Source organism: Schistocerca serialis, chromosome 11 (genome assembly GCF_023864345.2).
Source record: "Schistocerca serialis cubense isolate TAMUIC-IGC-003099 chromosome 11, iqSchSeri2.2, whole genome shotgun sequence".
Classification (NCBI taxonomy): Eukaryota; Metazoa; Arthropoda; class Insecta; order Orthoptera; family Acrididae; genus Schistocerca; species Schistocerca serialis.
This window is the reverse complement of record NC_064648.1, coordinates 105,808,364-105,834,486: the sequence shown is the minus strand read 5'-3', so window position 1 is coordinate 105,834,486 and position 26,123 is coordinate 105,808,364. Positions and strand designations below refer to the sequence as shown.

At 41.1% G+C, this 26,123-nt stretch overlaps 1 protein-coding gene across 1 annotated transcript in view; it reads right to left on the bottom strand.

Annotated features, from left to right (window-relative positions):
• The window catches only part of LOC126427325 (ankyrin-3-like), a 123,438-nt gene that overhangs the window by 23,507 nt on the left and 73,808 nt on the right, over positions 1 to 26,123 (bottom strand). Inside the window, exon 3 of the mRNA XM_050089634.1 lies at positions 13,803 to 14,379. Coding sequence (XP_049945591.1) covers positions 13,803 to 14,379 — 577 coding nt within the window. The remainder of the gene's footprint in view (positions 1 to 13,802; positions 14,380 to 26,123) is intronic.

Below are 26,123 nucleotides of genomic sequence, written 5' to 3'. Positions count from 1 at the left end.
GAATAATTTTGCGAATTCTATATGGACCGTTATAAAGCAGAAAAAATTTGCGACACAAGCCTTTTCCTTTGTGAGATAAACGATGAGACTTAATTAACACTTTTTGACCAACTGAAAAAGTTTTTAAACGACCAGGACGCTTAGCTGATTTCTCTCTTCTAGCAGCCGCAGATGCAATATTTTGTAGAGCCAGGTTGACAACTTCAGAATGCCGCAGTTTCCGTGAAGGCGGAAAAGGAACGATTTCAGATATGCGATTTGTCGGTGCTTTGTTTTTTAATATCAGTGTAGGCGGTAAAGAAGTTGAATCATTAGGGAGTTCATTCAGAATGTTTTGAAAAATATGAAGATACTGATCCCAAGTTCTGTGATTCTGATGACAATAAAGACGACACAATTTATTGATTTCCTTCATGCATCTCTCTGAAGCGTTAGATTGAGGGTGAAAAAGTGAAATGAAAATTGGTTTAATCTTACGACGCCGTAGAGTACGAAGCCAAATTTTAGAGCGAAACTGTGATTCATTATCTGATACAACCTTATCAACATGACCAACTTCTTTAAGAAAATGTTTGATGAAAGCGTTAGATACTGAACGAGCTGTTGCTTTGCGTAAAGGTGTAAAACACACATATTTTGATGTCAACTCCACTGCTACGAAAATGTACGCAAAACCATTAGTAGAACGAACCACTGGACCGAACAAATCAACTGCAGCCATGTCTTTTAATTTTGCTGGAATGATAGGAAACAACGGTGCTCTGTGAGAAATTGTTGGCGGCTTACCCTTTTGACATAATTTCCATTTGGCAAGAACAGATCGAATACGTTTTTCCATATTACTGAAGTAGCAATTTCCCGTAATTTATGAAAGCATTTTCTGGGACCAAAGTGTGCATAACTGAAATGCGTATACCAAATCAGCTTATTAACCCACTCATCAGGAATACAAACTAACCAAACAGAGTTGTCGAGCGATTTGCGTTTAGAAAGAACTTTCCAGATAGATCGCAAAAACGACGTGTGGCCAAATTGTCCAATCTAACAAAGCGTCTAAGAAAATTACAGACACCAAGGAAACTACGAACATCACGTTTTGTGGTAGGTACAGCATAGTTACGAATAGCGTCTAATTTCTTTGGATCAGGAAGAATACCTTATGTAGAAATAATGTGACCGAGAAATTTCACCTGAGAACGACCAAATTCAGATTTTTCTAAGTTCACTGTAATGCCAACTCGTGCAAAAATACGTAATAATGAATCCAAAATTTTGTTATGCTCACTCCAAGAACGTTTAGCAATAAGAATGTCGTCAACATATGAAGTAATATTGTCACGAAGATAAACAGGTAAAATTTCGTTTAAACTAGGAATGAATGCTGCTGAAGGTACAGTAAGTCCAAACGGTAAATTAGTCATATCCGGTTATTGTTTACTTACTCACTAGATAGATTGATAGTAGTAGAGTTGTTTTTGACAGATGCAAAGAATAGTAAAAGAGTAGGCAGCGGTGCAGAAAACTAAAAGGGAAATAGCACCACTACAGCTAGGGGCCCTATGCACGCTACGGCACATATTCACTTACAGTAGTGAATCCCCTGGGGATATTAATAGCTGCACATAATTTCCAGTTTGTGACTTAGTGGCAAATTTGGCGGAAGTGCGTACGTAAATTGATCTAACCATGCACATGGATGTATGTCGTTCTTAGAATTGCGAAAGATCTTAAATTTCCGAACAGTTAAGAAGTGTTTATAATCAAAGTTTTCGCCTCGTGGCGACAAAGACCTATCGCGTCTGTCCCAGTCACAATGACAATTATCGTTAAATTCACGCGCCTGGCGCTCTCTTGTTGCATCCCGTAAATGAAATAAATTACTTTCTTCAAACCCCTCTGCTAAACTAAGACTTGTCAATTTATCTGAGATCTCCTCAACTCTTTCCGATGAGTCACTTAATTGTCCTTTCTGTTTATTTACGTCTTCCGTAAGTGTCGCGACTCGGGTTTCAGTATTGACACATTTGGTAGTTAAATGTTCATATTGTTGTGTTATGTTATTTAATCTGTCATTTGATATGGACTCCTCGATTCTCTCAAGTATTTCTTCCTTATCGTGTGCACATTGTAAATTTAACTCTGAAAACTTCTGTACTATCACGCGATCTTTTTCTTCCTGTTCCCTGCCCTGTTCCTCTTGTCTGATTTCTGTTGAAATTAAACTATTATTGTCAGCATTCAAAATCGGCTGTACTTCTTCTCTACTTTCTTTCTTTGATTCATCTATCATGTTTTTGAAACACGCCCCTGTTCGTGAGCCTAACTGTGTTTCCATTTTTTCCATCTCGGTTTTAATTGTTCCTATTTGTGAGCCTAACCGCATTGTGAAAGTTTCTATCTTCGTGTTAATTTTTCCTATTTGTGATCCCAAATTTAATATTGCACTCATCAACTGCTCCATGTTAACTGTTTCAAAATTCTTTTCGCCCCTAACATTTCCCGCAAAACCAGCTTCCTTCGTCATAGCTGTAAAGCTATCTGTGTTCGATACTATTTCAGAATCTTCTATCGTTAATCTCGTATTGATTTCTGATTGAGAAAAATTTTGAAATGGCTCCAGACTGTCTTCCCGACTTATTAAATTGTTTTCAACTCCATTATTCATCATACTGTTGTCCTGTGTTGGCGAGTTCGCCATGTCAACAATTTCGTCATTCTCACTATTCATCATTTTCGCCTTTTTCATCGACCGCGTAATCATTTACAAAACATAAAAAAATTCGTCACTGTACGAAAATTACACACAATGACTCTTTATCTCCAACAATACCATTCACACGAAATGTTTCCTTCAAACACGATTAACGAACAATTGACATAATTGCACTAAATTGTCAAACGCGTATACAAGGTAATAAAAATTAAATTTTAAAAAATACTATTAGAAGAATGCCAATTACCAAATCTACACATGCAATATAGACTACAATTACTAAACTACAAATTACTACAACAATACTACTGTCTACTATTTTTACAATCAGAAGATTCCAAGGGACGATCCGAAGCAGCGGTCGCCACGTGCATGGGGGCTTAATTAAATAGTTTGAAAATAATTTTTAAATTTTTAGTAGCTGTAAGTCCGTAAACGGTTGGCCCTGACTAGTATTATTACGCTATCTGACTGCAAAGAACAACAACAAAGAATGAAATGAAATTTTCGTTAACACAATTAATTAATTAAGTCCCCAGCAACTATAAAACCTACTAAACCAAAGCACAAGTGTAATTGTTCTGTGTGTGGGAGTGTGACTCAACGTACACATCTGGCACGGTTCTTCTTCAATAAGACAAGAAATTTCAAATACCATTTATACTGAAGTGATAAAAAAATAGAAATACTATAATTGCTCAAGAAAACCAGGATTGCACTCTAATACAAGAACACAAGCCAGATGCTTTGTTGACTGAGCCTGTAATGACGCATTATTTAGGACACTGAAATAATGAGAAAAAAAAGTAGTTTGTTACCTTAATTTATATTCATGAAAAGCGCTCTAATCATTACAATCTCTCCACACCGACTCGTTACTATCACATCTCAACCAGATCTCCCCAATATCACATCTCAGCAAGCACTGCCTACAAACACTCTCTGCTACGAGTTCTTAACCAGTACTGACTACCACGAGTCCTCGACAGGCACTCCCTACTACAAGCTCTGCCCAAGCACTGCGGAGGCGGCTGAATAATACTCTTTGGCGCAATCTCTGGCGCAGTGGCTCAGTGTAGCCACCTTTCAACAGTCGATGTAGGTTCAGCAAATGTGCTGTCCATCTGTAGATGGGGAAGGTATGCTGTATGTCCCAGTTTGAAGGAGGGAATTTTATGATGACCTGAACGCTCATCACGAGCATTTCGGAATGCACGATTTGTTGAGTGTTCGAGGAGCGCCGTGGTGATTACCTTCGACATATGGCGAAACCAAGGTGAAACTATGTCCAGACGTCATGGGGTTGGGTGGCCATCCCTCATTACATTCTCGAATGTTGTAGGCCGGGCAGACTGGTAGAACGCGACAGACAGTGCAGGCTACAAGTGTGTCTGAACACACAGTGCCCTCAAGACTCCTAACAGTGTGCCTCTGCAGCTGACAACCCATACATTTGTTAATGTTAACATCATGACATCAGCAACTATGACTAAAATGGGCACATTAGCAGCTCCTGGGCACCTATGCTGTGGGACCGAGAGAAACTGGCGCTTTTTCCAATGTGCTCTAGGGAAATTCACCTTGACATTCATAGGTCCAGTAGAGATTGTTCAAGGCACCATGATGGCCAACACGTAATATACACTTGTTTCAGACCACATACTCCTCTTCATGAGGATCATGTTTCATGATGGCAGTGGCGTTTTTCAACAAGGTAATGCACCATATCACAAGGAATGGAAGTGATGGAGTAATTCGAGGAACAGAGTGGCGAGTTTCAATTAATGTGCCGGTCCCACAACTCACCAGATGGGAATGCGATCGAACACATCTAGGATGTGCCTCGACGTGGCGTAAGAGCTCATTCCCCCGGTGAGGAATTATTGGGAATTAGGTGCCTTGTGTGGGCAGTGTGGCGCCAATTCCCTTCCAGACCATGATGCGTCACTGCTGCTATCCGTTGCAAAGGTGGACATATCAGGTATTACATAGGTGATTATAATGTTCTGGCTGATGAGTGTTTATGTTTTAGTCCTCAGTAGCAGTTTTCATGTAGTCTACTGGTTACTGGTTTTGGTATACAGTAACACCTCAGGACATCATCTGCCATGCTCTCGGGAAACTACTATGTACCTCAAATATGTCAAGCTTGTAATAACTCTCATTTCTTTCTTATTTTGAACATTATAATATGGTATGTCTACAATTAAGATTTTCACTATCCTTATTTCTGTCTACTAGTATGCTCCAACATTTATATGGATATCGATGTGGTGCTCTACATAGTGGCATTCGTTATTTCAAATCATCTTGCCTAATTTTACTATTTCATTTTACATATTGCTATTAACACCACAATGAGAATTGATACTGTAATTGCAGTAATAAACAATATAACTCTTACAACTATTGAAAGCCTCTATTAATAATACATCACCATGAATTTTCTCTAGAATCTACAACTACTACTGTTACTACTATGTTACTACTGACATTTGTTACTAATATTAACACTAATACAAATACTTATACTGCAGTTACAAAAGATAACATTATATTTTCTGCCTCAGATAGAAAGGTTACTAGCTTACTGCCTTGTATAGCTTTGCTCTTTCCATGTACAGTGGTCTAAGGTGGACACACATACACACGCAATTTATTAGAAGGTGGTGTCAAATAAAAGCAGCCAGAGATTAGAGTTCTATAGTACAAAGCAATACAACACAGGAAAGTAAATGCAGCACTAAGATGACTATATCAGCTGTTGAAAATGACCACCATTCATCTCTTGATGCTTTTGGGCCCTGGTCGGTAGGATGCTGAAGGCGGATCGAAGGTTGGATGCTTCAATTGCTGCAGTCTCATCTGGAGTGTTCTGCTGCAGTTCTTGATGACTGTGAGGGTTGTTGTGACTGACTCTGCTCTTGAGCGCTCTCATGCAGTGTAATAACACACTGAGAGATCAGGTGACAAAGATGGCCAGGTAGGGCCCCAACCAGGCTGACCTAGGCTAACAACTGTGAATCATGAAATTGTGTATCTGTGATTAAAGGTTCGGCTTGCTGTATGACCAGTTGCTCCATCTTCTTGGAAGTAACTCCATTAAAGCTGCCACAAATAGCTCCAAAATGTTGGCAATGTGATAGGCCAAAGTCAACAGCTGATTAAAGAAGGTGAAACCAGTAATGCTGCGTGCAGACATTGCACACCAAAACCTTATGATCGTGCAAAGATGTTTCGTGGAAGTTCTGCTGACTCTCTGCTACCCAGGACCTGTGATTCTGTTAGTTGACGTAACAACTCAGCTGAAATTAGTCTCCATCAGGCATAAAGGAAAGATCTATGTCCAAGCCATTCATTGTTATCTCAGTGAATGGACATTCACAAATGTGGAGGTGCTTAGGAACATCTGCTGGTTTTAATGCATGACCAACAGACATGCGATAGGGATGTACAGGGTGGTCCATTGAGAATGATCAAGCCAAATATCTCACGAAATAAGCATCAAACGGAAACACTACAAAGAGAGATACTCGTCTAGCTTGAACTGGGGAAACCAGATGGCGCTATGGTTGGCCCGTTAGATGGCGCTGCCATAGGTCAAACGGATATCAACTGCGTATTTTTAAATAGGAACCTACATCTTTTATTACATATTAGTGTAGTACGTAAAGAAATATCAATGTTTTAGGTGGACGACTTTTTTCGTTTTGTGATAGATGGGGCTGTAATAGTTACAAACGTACAAGTACGTGGTATCACGTAACAGTCCTCCAGTGCGGACGGTATTTGCTTCGTCAAGCATTACCCATCTTAAAATGAACCGTTTACGAATTGCGGAAATGGTCGATATCTTGTTGATATATGGCTATTGTGATCAAAATGCCAAATGGGTATGAATGCTGCTCGGTATCCTGGACGAAATTTTCCAAGTGTCCGGACCGTTCGCCGGATAGTTAGCCTACGTTATTTAACGAAAGTGTTCAGCCACATGACCTGCAACAAATGATGATGCCCAAGTAGATGTTTTAGCTGCTGTCGCGGCTAATCCGCAAATCAGTAGGAGACCAATTGCACGAGAATCGGGAATCTCTAAAACGTCGGTGTTGAGAATGTTACATCAACATCGATTGCACCCGTTCCATATTTCTGTCCACCAGGAATTGCATGGCGACGACTTTGAACGTCATGTACAGTTCTGCCACTGGGCACAAGAGAAATTACGGGATGATACTACAAGATGTTTCACTGCATTACAGAATGGCGATGTACTTCCAACATTATGGATGTCTGGCACATAGCTCGCGTACGGTTGAAGCGGTATTGAAAAGTATATTTCATGACAGGTGGATTGATCGTCGAAGCACTATACCATGGCCCGCACGTTCACCGGATGTGACGTCCCCGGATTTCTTTCTGTGGGAAAAGTTGATGGATATTTTTTATCGTGATCCACCGACAGCGCCTGGCAACATGCGTCAGCGCATTGTCAATGCATGTGCAAACATTACGGAAGGCGAACTACTCGCTGTTGAGAGGAATGTCGTTACACGTATTGCGAAATGCATTGAGGTTGACGGACATCATTTTGAGCATTTATTGCATTAATGTGATATTTACAGGTAATCATGCTGTAACAGCATGCGTTTTCAGAAATGATTAGTTCACAAAGGTACATGTATCGCATTGGAGCAACCGCAATAGAATGTTTAAACGTACTTACGTTCTGTATTTTAATTTAAAAAAACTACCTGTTGCGAACTGTTCATCTAAAATTGTGAGCCATATGTCTGTGACCATTACAGCGCTATCTATCACAAAGTGAAAAAAGTGGTCTAACTAAAACGTTCATATTGCTTTACGTACTACTGGAATATGTAATAAAAAATGGGGGTTCCTATTTAAAAAACACGCAGTTTATATCCGTTTGACCTATAACAAAGCCATCTAGCGGACCAACCATAGCGCCATCTGGTTTCCCCCTTCAAGCTAGATAAGTTTTTTCATTTGACGCTTATTTCTTGAGATATTTGGCCCAGTCAATCAATGGACCACCCTGAATATGCAGGTCTGCATTATTAGTGTGATATCCTGGTGTCTTGTGACAGGTGTTGGATTGATTTGGTAGGTCTCTGAAACATTTTCTGGCGCACTGCAGCCATGTTTTGTAGTGTGCAGGGGAGTTAAGGCATTTTTTTTTTTACTGGTTCAAATCAGGTCCTGTTTGACATCAATTTCGGATTAAGCGTTGCATGGTACTCGTTGCTCACACTTTAACACCACTAAATTTCGCAGAAAACAACTGACCACACCGTTTCCACGACTTCGTTCTCACATAACTTTTCACAACGAACGCCTGCTGCTCCACTGCGAGTACCATCGCCCCCTTTGCTCTGCTCCACTCACACTGGCACAGCCCGCACTACAATCTGAACTGATGTGGATCACGTGGAGGATCACATGGCGTGCATGTCACAGGGTGTGGCTATATGCATATATTCACGTGCAATCGTATCCAACCTCCCAGGCCACTTTCATTTGCTCCACACTGTACTAACAGAAGTATCTAAGGTCTCTCCAGGTTTGGAGCCAGATTGGCCACGCCATCATGTCCGGCAATATTTTACTGCCTCGAGACAGCATTGCAACCGATCAAAGTGTATCACTTGTATTTCACTCATTTTTCTAATCTTCTTAGATACACTAGTGGTCAACTTCCTTAACACTTTTGCTATTGGACCAGCCAATCGTAATAATGTGTTGTTTTCTTCACAGTACCTAAGACCATGAGCATGTCTTCCTCGTCCCTGCATTGGTGTCAGAGGCCACTAGCAGATGGATTATGGAATTATTCAGCCACTTGTAGCTGTCATTACTACCAACACACAAAAGGCTACTACTGGAGTGGTGCTGTGAATATAATGCATAGACTACTGGCATTACAGCAATGAAGCACATTTTGTACTGGCCCAGATGAGTATCGTCAGGCACCATGGCGGCGACCTTGGTCGCATTCTTTCTGTTTTCTGGAGACATGTAGCAATGTTACTTCTGGGGTCATGGTATGTGGATCCGCTGGGGATGACCTCAGCTCAAGACTCATAGTGACTGAGGACGCTGTCGGCACAATGGTATGCCACTGCCATCCCATGTCCCTGTTTGCTACCTCTCATGCAACAGCATTGTGACATCAACAATCAACAGGAAAATGCTCACCCACACATGGGATGTATCTCCATAAATTGTCTGCCTGATGTCGAAATACCCCCATGTCCCGAAAGACATCCAGATCTAACATGTCGGGTGTCAATCCATCGCAGTGCTAGTAACTGCGATATCAAGGACGAGTTGCAACGGTTATGGCCCACTTTCCCTCAGGAGAGGATAAAATGACTTTAAGATTTACTTCCCAACAGAACCAACGCATGTGTCCAGGTAATTGTGGTTGCAATACCAAACTATAAATTGGTTCATACCACTAAGTTATGTGTAAATTTGACTCGATTTTTCAATGACTGATATAATGTCACATACTGTATCAACATGTGAAGTAACATTTCGTTTCGTCAGGCCTTCCGAATACTTCAGTTCTTGTTGATGCAATGTATATTTAAACATAAACTCTACATCAAACGATGTTCATAGTCTTACGTGGAGGTTATCTTTCCAGTCTTACATGCTTCACTTTCTCCAGACTCTACCTTTCTCTTTTGCAGCTGATAAAGTCCATAGATTTATGTTCATGTATGATACTCATGTAGCAATGCACCAGCAACCTACTTCCACATCCATTCCCTTCCAGTTTAATTTGGGAGATATATAACCAACAATGAAACTAGAAACTCCATCCACTACATTAATATATACAGAAACTTTGGAAAAGAATTTTAGCTTAGGAAACAATCCCCATACTACCACACTGAATGAACATAATACAAAGAAAGATGTTGACATCGATTAAAACAATAAGTTTACTGTTAACCACTGCCGTCTCTGCTTTTTAGAAACTAAAATTCGATTTTTTCGCCATAATACTTCGCTAACGCCACCCTCCTCTAATTTGTTTAAATATATGCTTGTGTAGTGACAGAACTCACGACATGCCACAGACGGAGGTTGAGTGGGGACCTGTGGTCTGCACAGCTGTGACGAGGGTCCGGCCACAGTCGCTGTGCTCACTCTGTGGCTGTATATTGGGGGTTGGTCCTGCTGTGTCCAGTGGCTGCCCCACAGTGCAGAGATAGACTGTTTCGATACATGTATTCACACAGGGACCACTGGGCAGCTGTCCATCCACAGATGATGGGACCTACACAGCCAAAGGCGACAGTGGGTCCACTAACCCACTAAGATAAATGACTTACTAGTGAGACAATCAGTTTACACGCTGCTTCTCTTGAGTTCCTCATACTAGCAGTTTAACATACCAAGTTACAGTCACTCAGAAGTTAGATTGGCAAAACTTTTAAATGTACTTAATTTGCTACTATGTCCATCAGATGGTATTCGTAGGTCATATGCTACAGACTGGGCGGAAGGGGGAACATACAGTAAATATGATGACAGATACTTCTGAAATGACCGGTGACGGAAATTCAGAGAAAAATGGAGCACAATATTTGTCATATTACGAAGCTACTGCAGTAAAAATTTAACTTCCATTAAAACCTTTATCACAGAATTGAAACTTTGGCCAATACATTTATTTTATTCACACTGGCCAATGAGCACCCACACAAAACAGGTGAACATTGAATAGTACCTGACTGGGAGGCTGAACGAATCTATGAGTATGATCAGCAAAATAAGCAGACACATTAATTACATAATATATATTTACACGTAAGTGCTGATCACAGGTTGTCACTCACTGAAACTAAGAATTTTGTTTCGTTACTGTGTTCAGTGTAATGATTTTTATCAGACTGTGATTAGTGTGTGTGTGTGTTATATTAGTGCTTAATAATTTAAATATAAGTGCAATGCACAGGCAAAGGAACTATGCTACATATGCCAGTTGATGGAAGTTTGTATGCAGTGTGATAATCTGTTAAAGAGTTGTGGCTGGTGTTTGGACAATGTGGGATTTACAAGTGGTGCTTATGAAGCAAGTGTTGTGATGGAAAAAGAAAAGTATTTCAAGAGCCGTGCAAACCATGCTACATGTAGCAGTGGTGTTTAATGGCAGTAACTGTTGGGAGATCCGTATATCAAATGAGAACTACTGAAGATGTGGCAGTTTCTAGTTTTGCCAATTGTAGTTTTGTTCTGTGTGTGTGTGTTGGTTAACGTTTGTGATTTCTCATGAAGAAACTGGGCAATGAATTTACCATTGACATAAAAAGAGAGGTTTCATGTATATGCATGTAATGTGGATGGATACTTGTGTGAAGTGACTGTCATGGTAAGCAATGCAATAGTGTACATAACTTGACGCAATGAAGAAGATACTGGTTGGGTTTTGTGACATGCACCCTATTTAAGTTAAGAAATGCGTTTCCCAAATTTGTTTCTAAATAATTCAGATAGAATTACATATTTAAAGTTAATGTGTAAATAATAGGCATCTTGAAAACATAGCTGTGGCGATAAGCAGTTTCATTCAAACATTAATTCTCGTTTATAATTATGGGATACACTTCTGTAACAATAAAAATAAATGAGAAATGAATCACCGAGTGTACGGATTATTATCTGAAGGATATGAATTCCAGTTTTTGAAGCAGCTCAGTAAGTAGTGCATAAATATTCAGACATATCTAACAATAAAAGTAATTTATGAAAATTACTTGTCACTAGCATTGTAGTGAGTATTTATATTGTGATATGTTGATAACAAAGAATAGAATGATCTAAAGATCTCTTTCATTTTGATGTTGTTAGGAATGGACCAATAACTGGAACAGGTCAGATAAGGAAACCCCTAAGCTCTAGCAGAAGAAAACACTGCAAGACTAATCTTTACTAAAGCCACTGGGAAAATTAAGCAAACACTGGTCAGTAGATATTTGGCAGACCCTTCTCTAAGAGCCAAGTAAGGAGTTTTCACACAAAAAGCGCCTTCCTTTGTGTGTTGCACAAGCTAGTGACTGAAGTAAGTCAATATCACGAGAAACAACAGACTAGAAGTGGGAAGGAAATGTGAAGGAAGACAGAGCATTATGCGGAACTGCCTGAAGCGGCAGAGCTATTGTGAAACCCTGTCGCCTTTCTTGGGAGGTGGTCATGTGGTGTTCAAGAATTGTGTTTTTATATCACCTTCTTTAAGAGAGATGTTCCATATATGCTCCGATTGAGAATGACAACATTTTCCTTAGAGCATAGTAAACTTCAAAAATCTTATTTCTAATACCCCTCGAATACTTCGTTAGAGTTAATGAATTTTGTTGCAGAACTTGTCAGCGAATCCCACATATATATCTAGAACGTAAAAGGGAGATACAAAACACACAAAACTGTTGTACTGATATGGGTGCAGCGACTATTGTGACTGACTACTCCAGTACCACGAATATTTCAAGATTTACAGAATGAGAAAATCAAATAGGGAATTAAAATCACGTTGCTGCCCACCTTGAACTGTGCTGCAGCATTCTAAGGTACACTATGTGATCAAAAGTATCCAGACAACTGGCTGAAATTGAATTACAAGTTCGTGGCGCACTGTATAGGTAATGCTAAAATATAATATGGGATCAGCCGACCATTAGCCTTGATGACAGCTCCTACTCACGCAGGCATACGTTGAATCAGGTGCTGGAAGGCTTCTTGGGGAATGGCAGCCCATATTTCATGGAGTGGTGCACTGAGGAGAGGTATCGTTGTCAGTAGGAAAGGCCTGGCACGAAGTTGGTGTTCCAAAACACCACAAGATGTTCTGTAGGATTCAGGTCAGGACTCTGTGCAGGCCAGTCCATTACAGGGATGTTCATGCTGAATAATCACTCCGGCACAGGCCGTGCGTTATGATCAGGTGCTTGATCAGGTTGAAAGATGCAATCTCCGTCCACGAATTGCTCTTCATCATAACCGCCTCCGAATTTTACTGTTGGCACTACACACACTGGCAAATGACGTACACCAAGGATTCGCCACACCCACTCCCTGCCATAGGATGGCAACATTTTGTACCGTGATTCGTCACTGTATCCACTGCAAGTACAATGACAGTTAGGTGGGAGGTGACAAAACTAGGATTTCATGGTCTAACGGCTGCTCTTAAGCCACACATCACGAAGGTAAATGCCTGGTGTAAGAAGCGAAAGCATTGGACGGTTGAGGAGTGGAAAAACGTTGTGTGGAGTGACAAATCATGGTACACAATGTGTCAATCGGATGGCAGGGTGTGGGTATGGCGAATGCCCTGTGAACACTCTCTGCCAGCATGTGTAGTGCCAACAGTAAAATTCAGAGGCGGTGGTTTTATGATATGGTCGTATTTGTCATGGAGGATGCTTGCACCCCTTGTTGTTTTGCGTGGCACTATCACAGCACAGTCCTACATTCATGTTTTAAGCGCCTTCTTGTTTCCAACTGTTCAAGATCAGTTGGGGGATGGCGATTACATCTTTCAACATGATCGAGCACCTGTTCATAATGCATGGGCTGTGGCCGAGTGGTTGCATGACAGTAACGTGTTTGCGAAGGACTGGCCCACACAGGGTCCTGACCTGAACGCTACAGAACACATCTGGGATATATTGGAACTCCAGCTTCGTGCCAGGTCTCACCGACCAACATCGATACCTCTCTTCAGTGCAGAATGAGCTGCCATTCCCCAATAAACCATCCAGCACCTGATTGAACGTATGGCTGCGAGAGTGGAAGCTGAGATGAGGGCTAAGGGCGGACCAACACCACACTGCATTACAGCATTACCGATGGAGGGCTTCGTTGAATTTGTAAGTCATATTCAGCCAGGTGTCTGGATACATTTGATCACACAGTGTATACAAGAAAATGGATATCAGTAGTAGTGTATTTTACTGCACATGCACATCTAATTAAAATTTGTGGTGGACATTGTAGGCCTGGCAGTACACACACGTATCGCTGTGTAACGTAGAATTGTGACTTGTCTCACGCTTACCTGGTGTCTGTCGGTTTCTCTGCAATCAGGTGAGTCAACTCCACAACATTTTGTGGGTCGTTGACTACAGCCTCAGCCCAGCCCTGCGTCGCCATCACATGGAGCAAGTGGGCCTTTATGAAGGCGACGGCGGCCTGCTTCAGCCTGTTGGCGGAATGCTTAATCGCAATAACACCTGCAGCTGCCGCAGTCTCGACAGACAGCTGGGCGACCACCTGTTGCTCACAGTGCGCTTTCAGTACCGACAGGCCGTATACGTCGGCGGCGACCAGCAGCTTTGGGGCCATGCTGGGCAGCTGGGGCACCTGCAGGGTGTAGAGGTATGCCAGCACCTGGCGCAGCACAGGACCCTCTGTGTCCGAGAGTACGAGCTGGCTGCTGCTGCCCTCTACAGTGACGCGACGGAACATGTCCGCAAACACGGGACTCCTGGCGGCCAAGACAGCCCTGTGAGCCACAAGCCGCGTGTCACCGGCCAGCAGAGTCACCACAGCGCCGTCCCCGGCGTCCAGCAGGGCTCCCAGATCCACGGCCGTGGCCTCCTCAGCCTCCTGAACTCGTCCCACTGTGAGCGATTCTGAAACACAGTTTCCCAAATGTTGGAAAAAGTGGGAGTGGCTGTCAGCGCAGAGTTAATCAATGCCACAATTTAAAGGCATTTCTAAAGCTGCTATCAGGATAAAATTTACACCCAACATAGATTATAGTGTGTAGATGAAGGAAATAACACTTTTGAAAATCTATTACATCTCCTCTTAAAACTTCCCTATTTGCCTGTGCAAAATGCCACAGAAGGAATAGAGGCCTCTTTCTACAATTACCTGCTCAAAGTATCAAAATGAATATCTAGCACAAAACTGAGAGCATACATTGTTCAACACCCAGTCCCGATTTCTGCAGTTATTTAAGAAAACAATGATATTTCATGCCTGAAATCTGTATCCCTCTGCCCTTAACTGCTATACCAGCATGTTTCTTTCCAGGAATTGATACAGAGGATCAAGTAACTGCTGTCGCAGTCGGGAATGACTTTCTAGAAACGTGACATAGAGGTGGCGGGCATAGCTAGATGGCAACTTCTGACATATTCCAATATGACAACACCCAACATTTTGTAGGGTAGTGGCATAACGCACCCCCTCCCCCCAATGGATAAAATTAAAATTTTATCTGGAGTACAAATAACTGTGCCTAATTGCGTTTCGGTCACAATACTAAATTATTTCTAAAAGATCATGTTTATCATGACTATTTCGCAACAATTTGTAGCTATTACATAATTTACCATCAATAAATTTTTATTTTCAAATAATAGAAGTAATGAATGACACAATGTGGTGCACGCTACAGCTTGTCAAACGAATGTATGAACTTCATCTTCCAAACATAATGCTCCTGCTGCACCCAATAGTTTTCACTTTGTACCATGATGGAGAAATCGAGACATATAGATCACATATGCTTCAATATCTCATAAAAATTTCTAGCAAATGACCAGAAATTTCGTCATCACTCACTTCATAATAATAAATGAAAAAACATTAAACTTCAACTCAACACTTACTATGTAATGGCTACTATTGTAGTGTAAGATGTGTACAGTACTTTATTTTTATTATTATTTGTGGCACCTAGTCAGACACAAAGCGTTGGCAAGTTAAAATCGTTCGGTTTCTGACACTGCAGAAGTAAGGAGTCCAGCAATCAAGTGATTCAGAAACAGTAAGCATAGTGCATGAATTTTCACTTGATTGATTTTAAGTAAAGGTGCGGGATGAGGGTGACGCAAGTGTCAATAGAGATAGAAGTGGTGTAGAGGAAACAAGTTTTGTAACAAGTGCATAACTTCACTGCAGACAGTTAGTTAACTTCCATTTTTGAGTAGTCTTAGACGCAATGAGGAAGGCTACATCATTACAAATAAGAAGTACCAATTGTATAATTGACACATTAGTCTGAGGTTTAATAAAGCATCTACAAAAGCTAAGTATCATTTATCTTTCATCACTTTCAAAATAAAAATTTTCAAAGGAAGTATTCTTCTTAGTGGAGTTTAGTTAATTGCTAAAGATGATGGCTTGGTGTGTGTGTTTGGGTGTTTGGGTGGCTGGGAAGGGAAGGGGGGAAGTGGAGCTCTAGCTAGTGTCTGTTTGCACTCTGGGATAATCCTCTCAGAAAGGTTGGGAGCCATTACTGTAGGGGGATATGTCAAAGCCAGTCTTTTCAACACACATTCTTTCCATCATTTCGTAATTGATGTCACCCTACCAAATTGTTGCAGATGGTACTGATAACTGACCTTTGTTGTTGTAAGTTATTCATTACAAGCTGTAATTAGCGCTGAAAATAGTCACAGTTCCAGTTCCTACATTAGACGATCAGGTTGATCCTTTAAATGACGTTTTAAATTACTATTATTTATTGCAGCTATTTTCTATCAGGTAGCTGTGAAAATCTGAGAAACAAGGAAGCCCTGGGATAGACAACACTACAGCTGGATTTGTCGAACCTGGAAGGATTGAAATTAGAAATCTATTGAATACTTCCTTGTGTAACATATAGGAACAGGGGTAATTGCCCCCAGACTCTAGAGAAACATTATACGATATTTATTCTTAAAGGAGGAATGTCTTAAAATACAAAAATTACCGAATTCTTAGCTTAGTCGTGAATGCCACATCAAATAAAAGTTTCCTCTGTCTTCGAAAAATTGACACACGATTATCAGAAAGTCAGTTTGGATTCGGAAAAAAACCGAAGAATTCAAGAAGCAGTAATATCTTTAAACTTAATTTTAAATTGTAAATAAATAGCTTTTGTAGGTATACAGGAAATGTTTCATGATGTAAAATGGCCAAATAAAGTTTGAGGTACAGAAGAGAGTAGGAATATGCATAGAGAGTGATATGTTATGTAGAAGCTGTATAAAAAAGGAGAGGACTTCTATTGGAGTGCACTCTACACAGGTTCTACACATATTCATGAATGAATCCGGCAAGGTAGTGTACTATAAACAATTATCTTTAATCTATTCAACAAACACGTACTTAGGAAGGGAGAGTAGTGTTACATATAGTATACAGGAGAATAGAGCAGGTATGCGTGGCACAGCTGTTTTATCTGAAAGTGAATCCAATCTAGGCCCTTGCTAGTGGCCTCTGGGTGCATCAGAACGAGAATGCAGTCCCAAAAGTGCTCCTCCAGGATGAATTTGGCTAACGGGATTGAAATCATCTTCCATAACCTTCACATACCGTTCGGTAGTCACCAAAGGAATACCGCACCGATTAATCCACGAGTGTACACTGCACACCACACAGTCTCCCGTTGAGGGTGAAGTGACATCTCGATCGCCAAATGCTGACTCTCAGTCCCCCAACTGTGCCAATTTCACTTAGTAAAGCGTCCATCCAAATAAAAGTAGCCGACAACAACCTGGCGTGTTCGATGGGCATTCTAATTCCCATCGTGTCCCGCGCCTGTGGCACTGGACTGGATGAAGAAGACCCACTGAGTTCCCTCCACGGTCGCCAGATCGAACAGCTACGGACTTTTACTTGTGGGGAACTGTGAAAGATAACGTCTATCGACGTAAGCCACGCACGCTGGAGGAGATTACAGCGACATGTGCAGCGATCTCCACTGTAACAGTGACTGACATAGTTGCGACGAGCCGGCCGCTGTGGCCGAGAGGTTCTAGACGCTTCAGTCCGGAACCCCGCTGCTGCTACGTTCGCAGGTTAGAATCCTGTCTCTGGCATGGATGTGTGTGATGTCCTTAGGTTAGTTAGGTTTAAGTAGTTCTAGGTTCTAGGGGACTAAGGCCATTAGATGCTAAGTCCTATAGCGCTTAGAGAGTTGCGACGACCGCTCGTCGTTCTGCTATGTGTAAAGCCGTCGACTGTGAACTTTTTAACACTTGAAGTAACCATATGCTAAGCTAAAGGCTGTGCAACATATGTGATCGATTATTAAATGTAAAATAAACACATAAGTAATACTCTTCGTTCCTTATGGTGTGTATACATTTTTCTGGCGGACTGTATATGAAGAAGAAAGAAAAAACGTAAATTAGTTACGGAGTTCGGTGTGTACACATTTTATTCAAAATGTAAACGTCACAACATATATTCGGATAAAGGTTATGACATCTTCGGTGTGCAGCCGTCATAGGCAATGACGTGGCGCAGACGAATAGCGAAATTCTGCGTGACCCGCTTAAGTGTCGGAACATAGATGCTGTCGATGACCTCCTGAATGTCTGTTTTCAGCTCTACAATAGTCTCGGGGCTATTGCTGTACACCTTGACCTTAATACAGCCCCACAAGAAGAAGTCGATGTATTGAGATCCGGAGAATATGGCGGCCAATAGAGGCCCATGCGAGTGCCTCCTGGGTACACCAGAGCCAGAATGCGGTCCCCAAAATGCTCCTCCAGGACATCAAATACTTCCCTGCTTCGAAGGGGTCGAGCACTATGTTGTATGAATCACGTCTTATAGAAATGATCCTAACTTCGGATAATCGTGATGATATCATCTTCCAAAACGTACCGTTCGGAAGTCACCAAAAGAATATTGCACTGATTATTCCGTGACTGGAGACTGCACACCACACAGTGCTCTGTTGAGGGTGCAAGACTTCTCGATCACCGAATGCCCAGTCTCAGTCCACGAAATGCGTCAATTTTACTTATTGACGAACACATCCAAGTGGATGTGGGCTTAGCCGCGAAACGAAACCATATTCACATCAAAGTCCTGTTCATCAATTCTGCAGACAACAGTGTAGGCGAAACATGACTGCTGGCTTAACGGCTGAGAAGCTTGAATTTTGTATGGGAAAAGATGCAGGTCTTCAACAACTACATGCCGCAGTGCCACCCAGTTGATTCCCAGCTGTTGTACAGCTCGTGTGATAGATTTCCTGGGGCTGGTTTGAAACACAAGACTTGTCATGTTGATGTTTTCAGTCGTTTTCATCCATTTTGGACGACAGACATTGCGAACACTGTCAGCAAGAAAGCTACCCGTTCTCTCAAATTTTCCAAACATATTCTTTATTGTTAGCACACATGGACCGGTTGTCTTCAGCTTGATCTCGGTCGCACCACTTCCTTTGAGCCGCATTTGGGCTGCTATTACTAGCGTATATGTTCAGGTACACTGTACCATGACGTTTTCTCGCGCACATGGCCGACACAACAAGTCGCACGCACATGCACATACTAATTACCATCATCCCCCGCGGCCAAGCATGCAATTTGAACGTCATAAAGCAAACCGTTCAGAATCTATGAGGATTTCATTTCATGTAGGTCAATAATTGCACCCTCAAACTGCTTGACAGATTAAAACTGTGTGCCGGACCGAGACTCGAACTCGGGACCTTTGCCTTTCCCGGGCAAGTGCTCTGTCGACAGGACTACCCAACCACTACTCACGTCCCGTCCTCTGGGCTTCAGTTCTGCGAGTACCTCGTCTGCTACCTTCCAAACTTCACTGGCACTTCTGCCAGGAAGTTGCATATCAGCGCACACTCCGCTACAGAGTGAAAATTTCAACCTCGAATTGTCACCCTGTATGAAGAATTTTCCTTCCTGATTTCCATCGTAAACATGTTGTTGTTGGTGTTGTTGTTGTTGTGGTCTTAAGTTCAGAGACTGGTTTGATGCAGCTCTTTCCTGTGTAAGCTCCTTCATCTCAAAGTACCTACTGCAGTCTACATCCTTCTGAGTCTGCTTAATGTATTCATATCTTGGTCTCCCTCCACGCTGTTCTTCAATACTGAATTAATGATCCCTTGATGCCTCAAAACATGTCCTACCAACAGATCCCTTCTTCTAGTCAATTTGTGCCACAAATTTCTCTTCTCCCCAATTCTATTCAGCACCTCCTCATTAGTTACGTGGTATATCCATATAATCTTCAGCATTCTTCTGTAGCACCACATTTCGAAAGCTTCTATTCTCTTCTTGTCTAAACTATTTATCGTCGTGTTTCATATCCATACATAGCTACACTCCATAAAAATTCTTTCAGAAACGACTTCCTGTCACTTAAATCTAAACTCGATGTTAACAAATTCCTCTTCTTTGGAAACTCTTTCCCTGTCATTGCTAATCTACATTTTACATCCTCTCTACTTCCACCATGATCAGTTATTTTTCTCCCCAAATAGCAAAGCTCATTTACTACTTTAAGTGTCTCGTTTGCTAATCTAATTCCCTTAGCCTCACCTGATTTAATTCGAATATATCTCATTATCGTCGTTTCGCTTTTTTGATGTTCATCTCTTATCCTCCTTTTAAGACACTGTCCGTTCCATTCGACTGCTCTTCCAGGTCATTTTCACTCTCTGAGAGAATTCCAGTGTCGTCGGTAAACCTCAGAGCTTTTATTTCTTCTTCGGATTTAAATTCCTACTGCGAATTTTTCTTTTGTTTTCTTTACTGCTTGCTCAATATATAGACTTAATGACATTGTGGATAGGCTACAACCCTGTCTCACTCCATTCCCAACCACTGTTTCCCTTTCATGCCCCTCGGCTCTTATAACTGCCATCTGGTTTCTGTACAAATTGTAAATAGCCTGTCACTCGTTGCATTTGACCCCTGCCACCTTCAGAATTTGAAAGAATTGTCAGAAGCTTTCTCTAAGACTAGAAATGCTAGAAACGTAGGCTTGCCTTTCGTTAATAACCCAAATAATGGTAAACATACGCCAGTGTATTGCCGTTACATCTTTCACGTTAGTCAAATATATTTTTTTCAGCTTTGGAAGGCAAGAGTCAATTGTGAATGGAAAACAAGCGCAGTACTGTTATGTCGTCCGTCAGTCCCTCCAGATGGGGATCCCACACCGCACAGAAATACTCCAGAATAGGACGGTCAAGCTTGGTGTAAGCAGTCTCTTTAGTAGACCTGTTGCATCTTCTAAGTGTTCTACCAATGAATTGCAGTCTTTGGTTTGCTCTACCCAAAACATTATCTATGTGATCGTTCCAATTTAGGTCATTTTTAATTGTAGTCCCCAAGTATTTAGTTGAATTTACAGTCTTCAGATTTGTGTGACTTATCGCATAATCTAAATTTAGTGGATTTCTTTTAGTACTCATGTCAATAACTTCACACTTTGCTTTATTTAGGGTCTATTGCCACTTTTCGCAACAAACATATGTTATCTAAATCATTTTGCTGTTCGTTTTGGTCATCTGATGACTTAACAAGACGGTAAATGAGATCATCATTTGCAAACAATCTGAGAGAGCTACTCAGATTGTCTCCTATGTCGTTAATATTCTTCAGTAAAAACGGAGGCAAAAATTTGGAAATTTGTGATAAGGTCTTATGGGACCAAACTGCTAAGGTCATCCGTCCCTCAGCTTACACGCAATTTAATCTAACATAAACTAACTTACGCTAAGGGCGACACACAGACCCAAGCCCGATGGAGGACTCGAACCTCCGACGGGGGGAGTCACACGGAGCGTGACAAGACGCCCAAGATCGCGCGGCTGCCCGGCTGGGGAACAACAGATGGCCGATAACACTTCCTTGGGGAACGCAGGATATTGCTTCTGTTTTAATCGATGACTTTCCGTCTATTACTACGGACTGTGATCTTACTGAGAGGAAATAACGAACCCAGCAGCACAATTGAGGCGATTTTCCATAATCATGCATTTTGGTTAGAAGACGCTTGTGAGGAACGGTGTCGAAAGTCTTCTGGAAATCTAAAAACATGGAATTAATTGGACATCCCCTGTAGATAGCACTCATTACTTCATGAGTAGTTGTGTTTCGCAACAACGATGTTTTCTGCATCCGTGATGATTGTGTGTCAATAAATCGTTTTCTTCGAGGTAATTCATAATGGTCGAACACAGTATATATTCCAAAACCCTACTACAAATCGACGTTAGTGACGTGGGCCTGTAATTTAGCGGATTACTCCTACTTCCATTTTTCAGTATAGGTGTGACTTGAGCAATTTTCCAGTCTTTAGGTACAGAACTTTCTGTGGACAGGTGGTTGTTTATAATTCCTAAACATAGCATCAGCATAATCGGAAGGGATCCTGAGTGGGATACAGTCTGGACTGGAGGCCTTACCTTTATTAAGTGATTTAACCTGCTTGCTACACCGTGGATTTCTACTTCTATGTTTCTCATCTTGGCAGTTGTTCTTGATTGGAATTCAGGAATATTTACTTTGTCTTCCTCGGTGAATTAGTTTCGGAAAACGTGTTTAATAACTCTGCTGTGGTGGCACTGTCATCAATGAGTTCACCGTTGTTATCGGGCAGTGGAGGTATTGATTACGTCTCGCCACTGGCGTGCTTTATGTATGACCTGTCGCTGTCCATTATGACTGTCAACTGTCCTCAGAGCCAGTGATAGGCCGCAGACACGCACTGCCGCAGGAGGAACACCTGTTTCTGGAGGTGAACCGTGCGCCAAGTCTTAAGACCATGGAAAGGGGTTGCTTGGACGAAAAATGCACTCTCGTCTACCTCTCGCTAAAGGGTCACTAAAGGTGGCATTTGGACATTTAAGCTGCTGACACCATGAACTTGCCTTTCACATATAGGAAATATTGAAACTGGTATAGCTACGGTCGCAGGTTCGAATCCTGCCTCGGGCATGGACGTGTGTGATGTCTTTAGGTTAGTTAGGTTTAAGCAGTTCTAAGTTCTAGGAGACTGATGACCACATATGTTAAGTCCCATAGTGCTCAGAGCCATTAGAAACCATTTTGAAACAGGTATACAGAATCACTGCATACACACATACATATCTTTCGTGCATTGCCTGGTGGATTTCCCTTTCACACATTTGTAACCACACGGAAAACGTTTATATTTGGTGTTCTGTCAAACATTTCGGTGGTTATGTCACTTTGTACGTACATCCACACACGACTCTCGGTGCTTACTCATTAAATGCTGTCGTCGTATGTCTCCCTGTGGCCGCCACGCCTACAGGAGAGCTGACAGGCTGTTCCCTGTGGAGGACACAGAGCTGTACCTCACCATGGTCGTCGTATTGCAGGACAAAACAACTTGGTGACCAAGGAATAAGCGTAGGAAAGATGTTTTGCTCAAAATGCAAGTCCGTCTGGAGACTACACACCCTGTTCCTCGATGCTCAAAAACTTGGTGACGTTTTCACAATTCTTCTCTTACTTTCGTTTCTATCCCTGTGTGGTCAACAGAGAATAGGCGATTGCTCCAGTGTTTTTCTTTCGTCCGTGAACATTATACTGCTGTGTGCATTTTGTTAATACTCTACGGTTTATCTATCATATCTGGCCTCACTCCTGAATAACGAAAGACGTCTCTCCTGTACGTATAATACATCTGTTTGCTACCAGATTTTTCTGACACAAAAATTAAAGATTTCTGAGACACAAATTAAAGATTAATAAGATTAACTTAAATTGTATAGGCACTTCAGTATGTAGCAACCATATATACTTTTTTCAGTTCTTATATATCTTGTGTACTTCACCGTCGTAAGTAAATATTGAGTACGTCTGTCACAAGACTTTCATTTTGCTTCTACGCATACACCCTTCATTACCTTATCTGTTGCCCATAGAAAGGTACATTTTCAATTGCTTGCTTTTTCCGTATGTACTTGCAAATAATAACCCAACTAAAACGTACGACCACTAACAGCCATAATTATTAGTCTGCAAATGGCGCAAGTACTGATATAATATTGTTTAGTACTCTGTTCTCACTCACCAATAGAAATATATGCACTTATACCCATTGCACCATGTATGTCAACATGTAGGATGGTGTCTGATCTGTACATATAACTAACTACACACACTAACGCTGAATATTATACACTGAAAGGTCTCTGTTGGATTCCTTTCATGTTAATTTCTTAAATCTGTTGTCATTTACAGCATACATTCCATTTCTAAATTTACTGTGGTGTTTCTGTCTCTATCTGGGAGGAGACTGAGCAGTGGAACGTGTTACTTTTACACATAATCAATAACGATCTGTCACACTACTACACTTTAAAACACAGTTTATATGTAATTCATGTCACACAGTCTCATACAGTATATGATAAGATACTGTCATCCCCTTCTCTTCTGTGTGAAAGGATGGATGAGCAAATGTATTTCTAGTTGCATGCTTGATGGTAACAGACAAGCCTGTCTGCTAGAGAATAGTAGGACCAACGTCGGAACAAGTAGCTACGCTTTCTAAAAGCCAAGAGGTTTCTATTCTTAGTATGGTCCTGTCCGTCCTTTGTCATGTTGGTATAGGAAGCTGCCTCTCTGGTCACCTCCGTTTTGTATCTGGAAGCGTCCTTGGTAGGGGCCCAGGGCAGTTTGTCCACAGTGAGCGTCTGAAGTGGTAAGATCTCCGGCTAAGCGCGTTTCTGCCACGACCACAGGACAATGGATTTCTTAAGTCCAGCCTAACTGAAAATTTAATCACCTTTATTTCAGGTTTAGATCTAAAATATCTAATGTTATCTTACATTGCAACGCAGTGTAATTCGAGTGTGAAGTTCAGATTATCTTCCAGTAGTTGCTATGTCACTACTTTGTGAGTAAAATGGAACCACGTGTGGATGATCCGTAACTCTAACTTAGATCATCAATCTTACATGTGAATGTGAGTGAGATTATAACGCCTCGTCTTGACAATGTTTTTCAATATAGCAACTTTTCTTTATGTTCAACCCACGTGGGGTGTACTTTTTGAGACCAGTACCACGTGCTTAAACAATTGTTTGACCTATCATGTTAATAGTAAGACGCTAGTAACCAGTTCGAGGTTTTTCTTTTTTAATTTGTGTTTCGATGTTATTTATTTTAATTATCAAAATTATTGCGGAGTTACACTCTTTGTGTAAACCAAGTTGACCATATGAAGCATGTAGTGTAATCATCAAAGTAGCCCTCAGCTATTCTTTTCAGGAAGATTTCACAGAGAGTTAGTATGAATTTAGTATGCCAGTGTGTGGTAATTTCATGATGGACAGGATTGCGCTACGAACGTAACTTCTTTGGGTGAAAATTGAATCGATTGGATGTGGTTAATTTCCTCTTGCATATGTTTCAACGTTCTTCGGATGTTATTTTATGAATGCAGTGTTGTATGCAGTCTCCCAATCTTAGCTCCATATTTGATGTTCCATAAGATTACAAACTCACATTTTCTCAATCCTAAATAAGGCACCAGTTTAGTTATGAATCAAGTTTAATATGCTAAAATTTTAACCGAACAATGATCAATGTGAAAATAAATGTCCAAATATAAACTGATTATTTTTCTTTTTATTTAAATTGTCTTTTTATATATATATCGCCGGTTAATTAATTACAGAAATTTTAAGTTTGAAAATAATTCGTAATTTCAAATGTTTGTAAAAAAAATGATTTTAACTATACATTCAGAAGAAGTACTTATGACATCGAAACTAAAACATATTATAAAGTAATTCTATTTCATAAATTTTAGATCGAAAGACTACATACTACGTTTGAAATTATATTAAAGTTTTCAGAAAGGCAGCTGAGAATATTGACCTGTCCAGGATTCGGAAAATAATACTGGTATCGACAAGTAACGTTACGGAAAAGTAGTGCTAGAGGAGGATGTCCCGTTGCATGTCCTCTTACTTAAGTTCAGGCTCTAGTTCAGAACTGTGCGAACTGCGTCGGATAGAAGAGAGAGGCCATTCCGTTAGTTGGCTTAGTTCACCTCAGTCTACAGTACCTGTGTCTAAATATTTCCTTCTCATGTTAAGACTTAATTTTTGCGAAAAACTTAATAAGAGCGAGTTTTTCCTATTTATAGATCTTGTCAGATGGAAAATTAGATAGCACATAATCGCTTTGGTTACAAGGAGAATAATTTAATCCTTCGTGCTTCCCACTTCCTGGGTTCCCAACTAAATACTTAGGATAAAACTGAAAACGCTCAGCCCATTGTGTCAAAAAGACTGCATATAAAAAATCATAGAAATATGCAGTCTGATTTGTTTTCAAAGGTCTGAGTCATAGTTCGTCTCGCATAGCTATGATGCGCCAATGTCTGCTCGCGTCCTGCCCATCGTGGAGTGCACGAGCTCGATTTCTTTGCTTACTGCTCACCGCGGCTCCTTGCACTGCTCCCTGTTACGAGCGAGCCGTGGCGCACACTGAACGCCGGGTAGCGACCAGGATCACTCTTCAAGTTGAATATGCACGGCTACGACCTTTCGAAATTGAGTTGTACGGGATGATCTTAGCCTGGACCCACAGGATGTAACTGGCATTCAGTTTTCCATTACTGGAAACGTTGC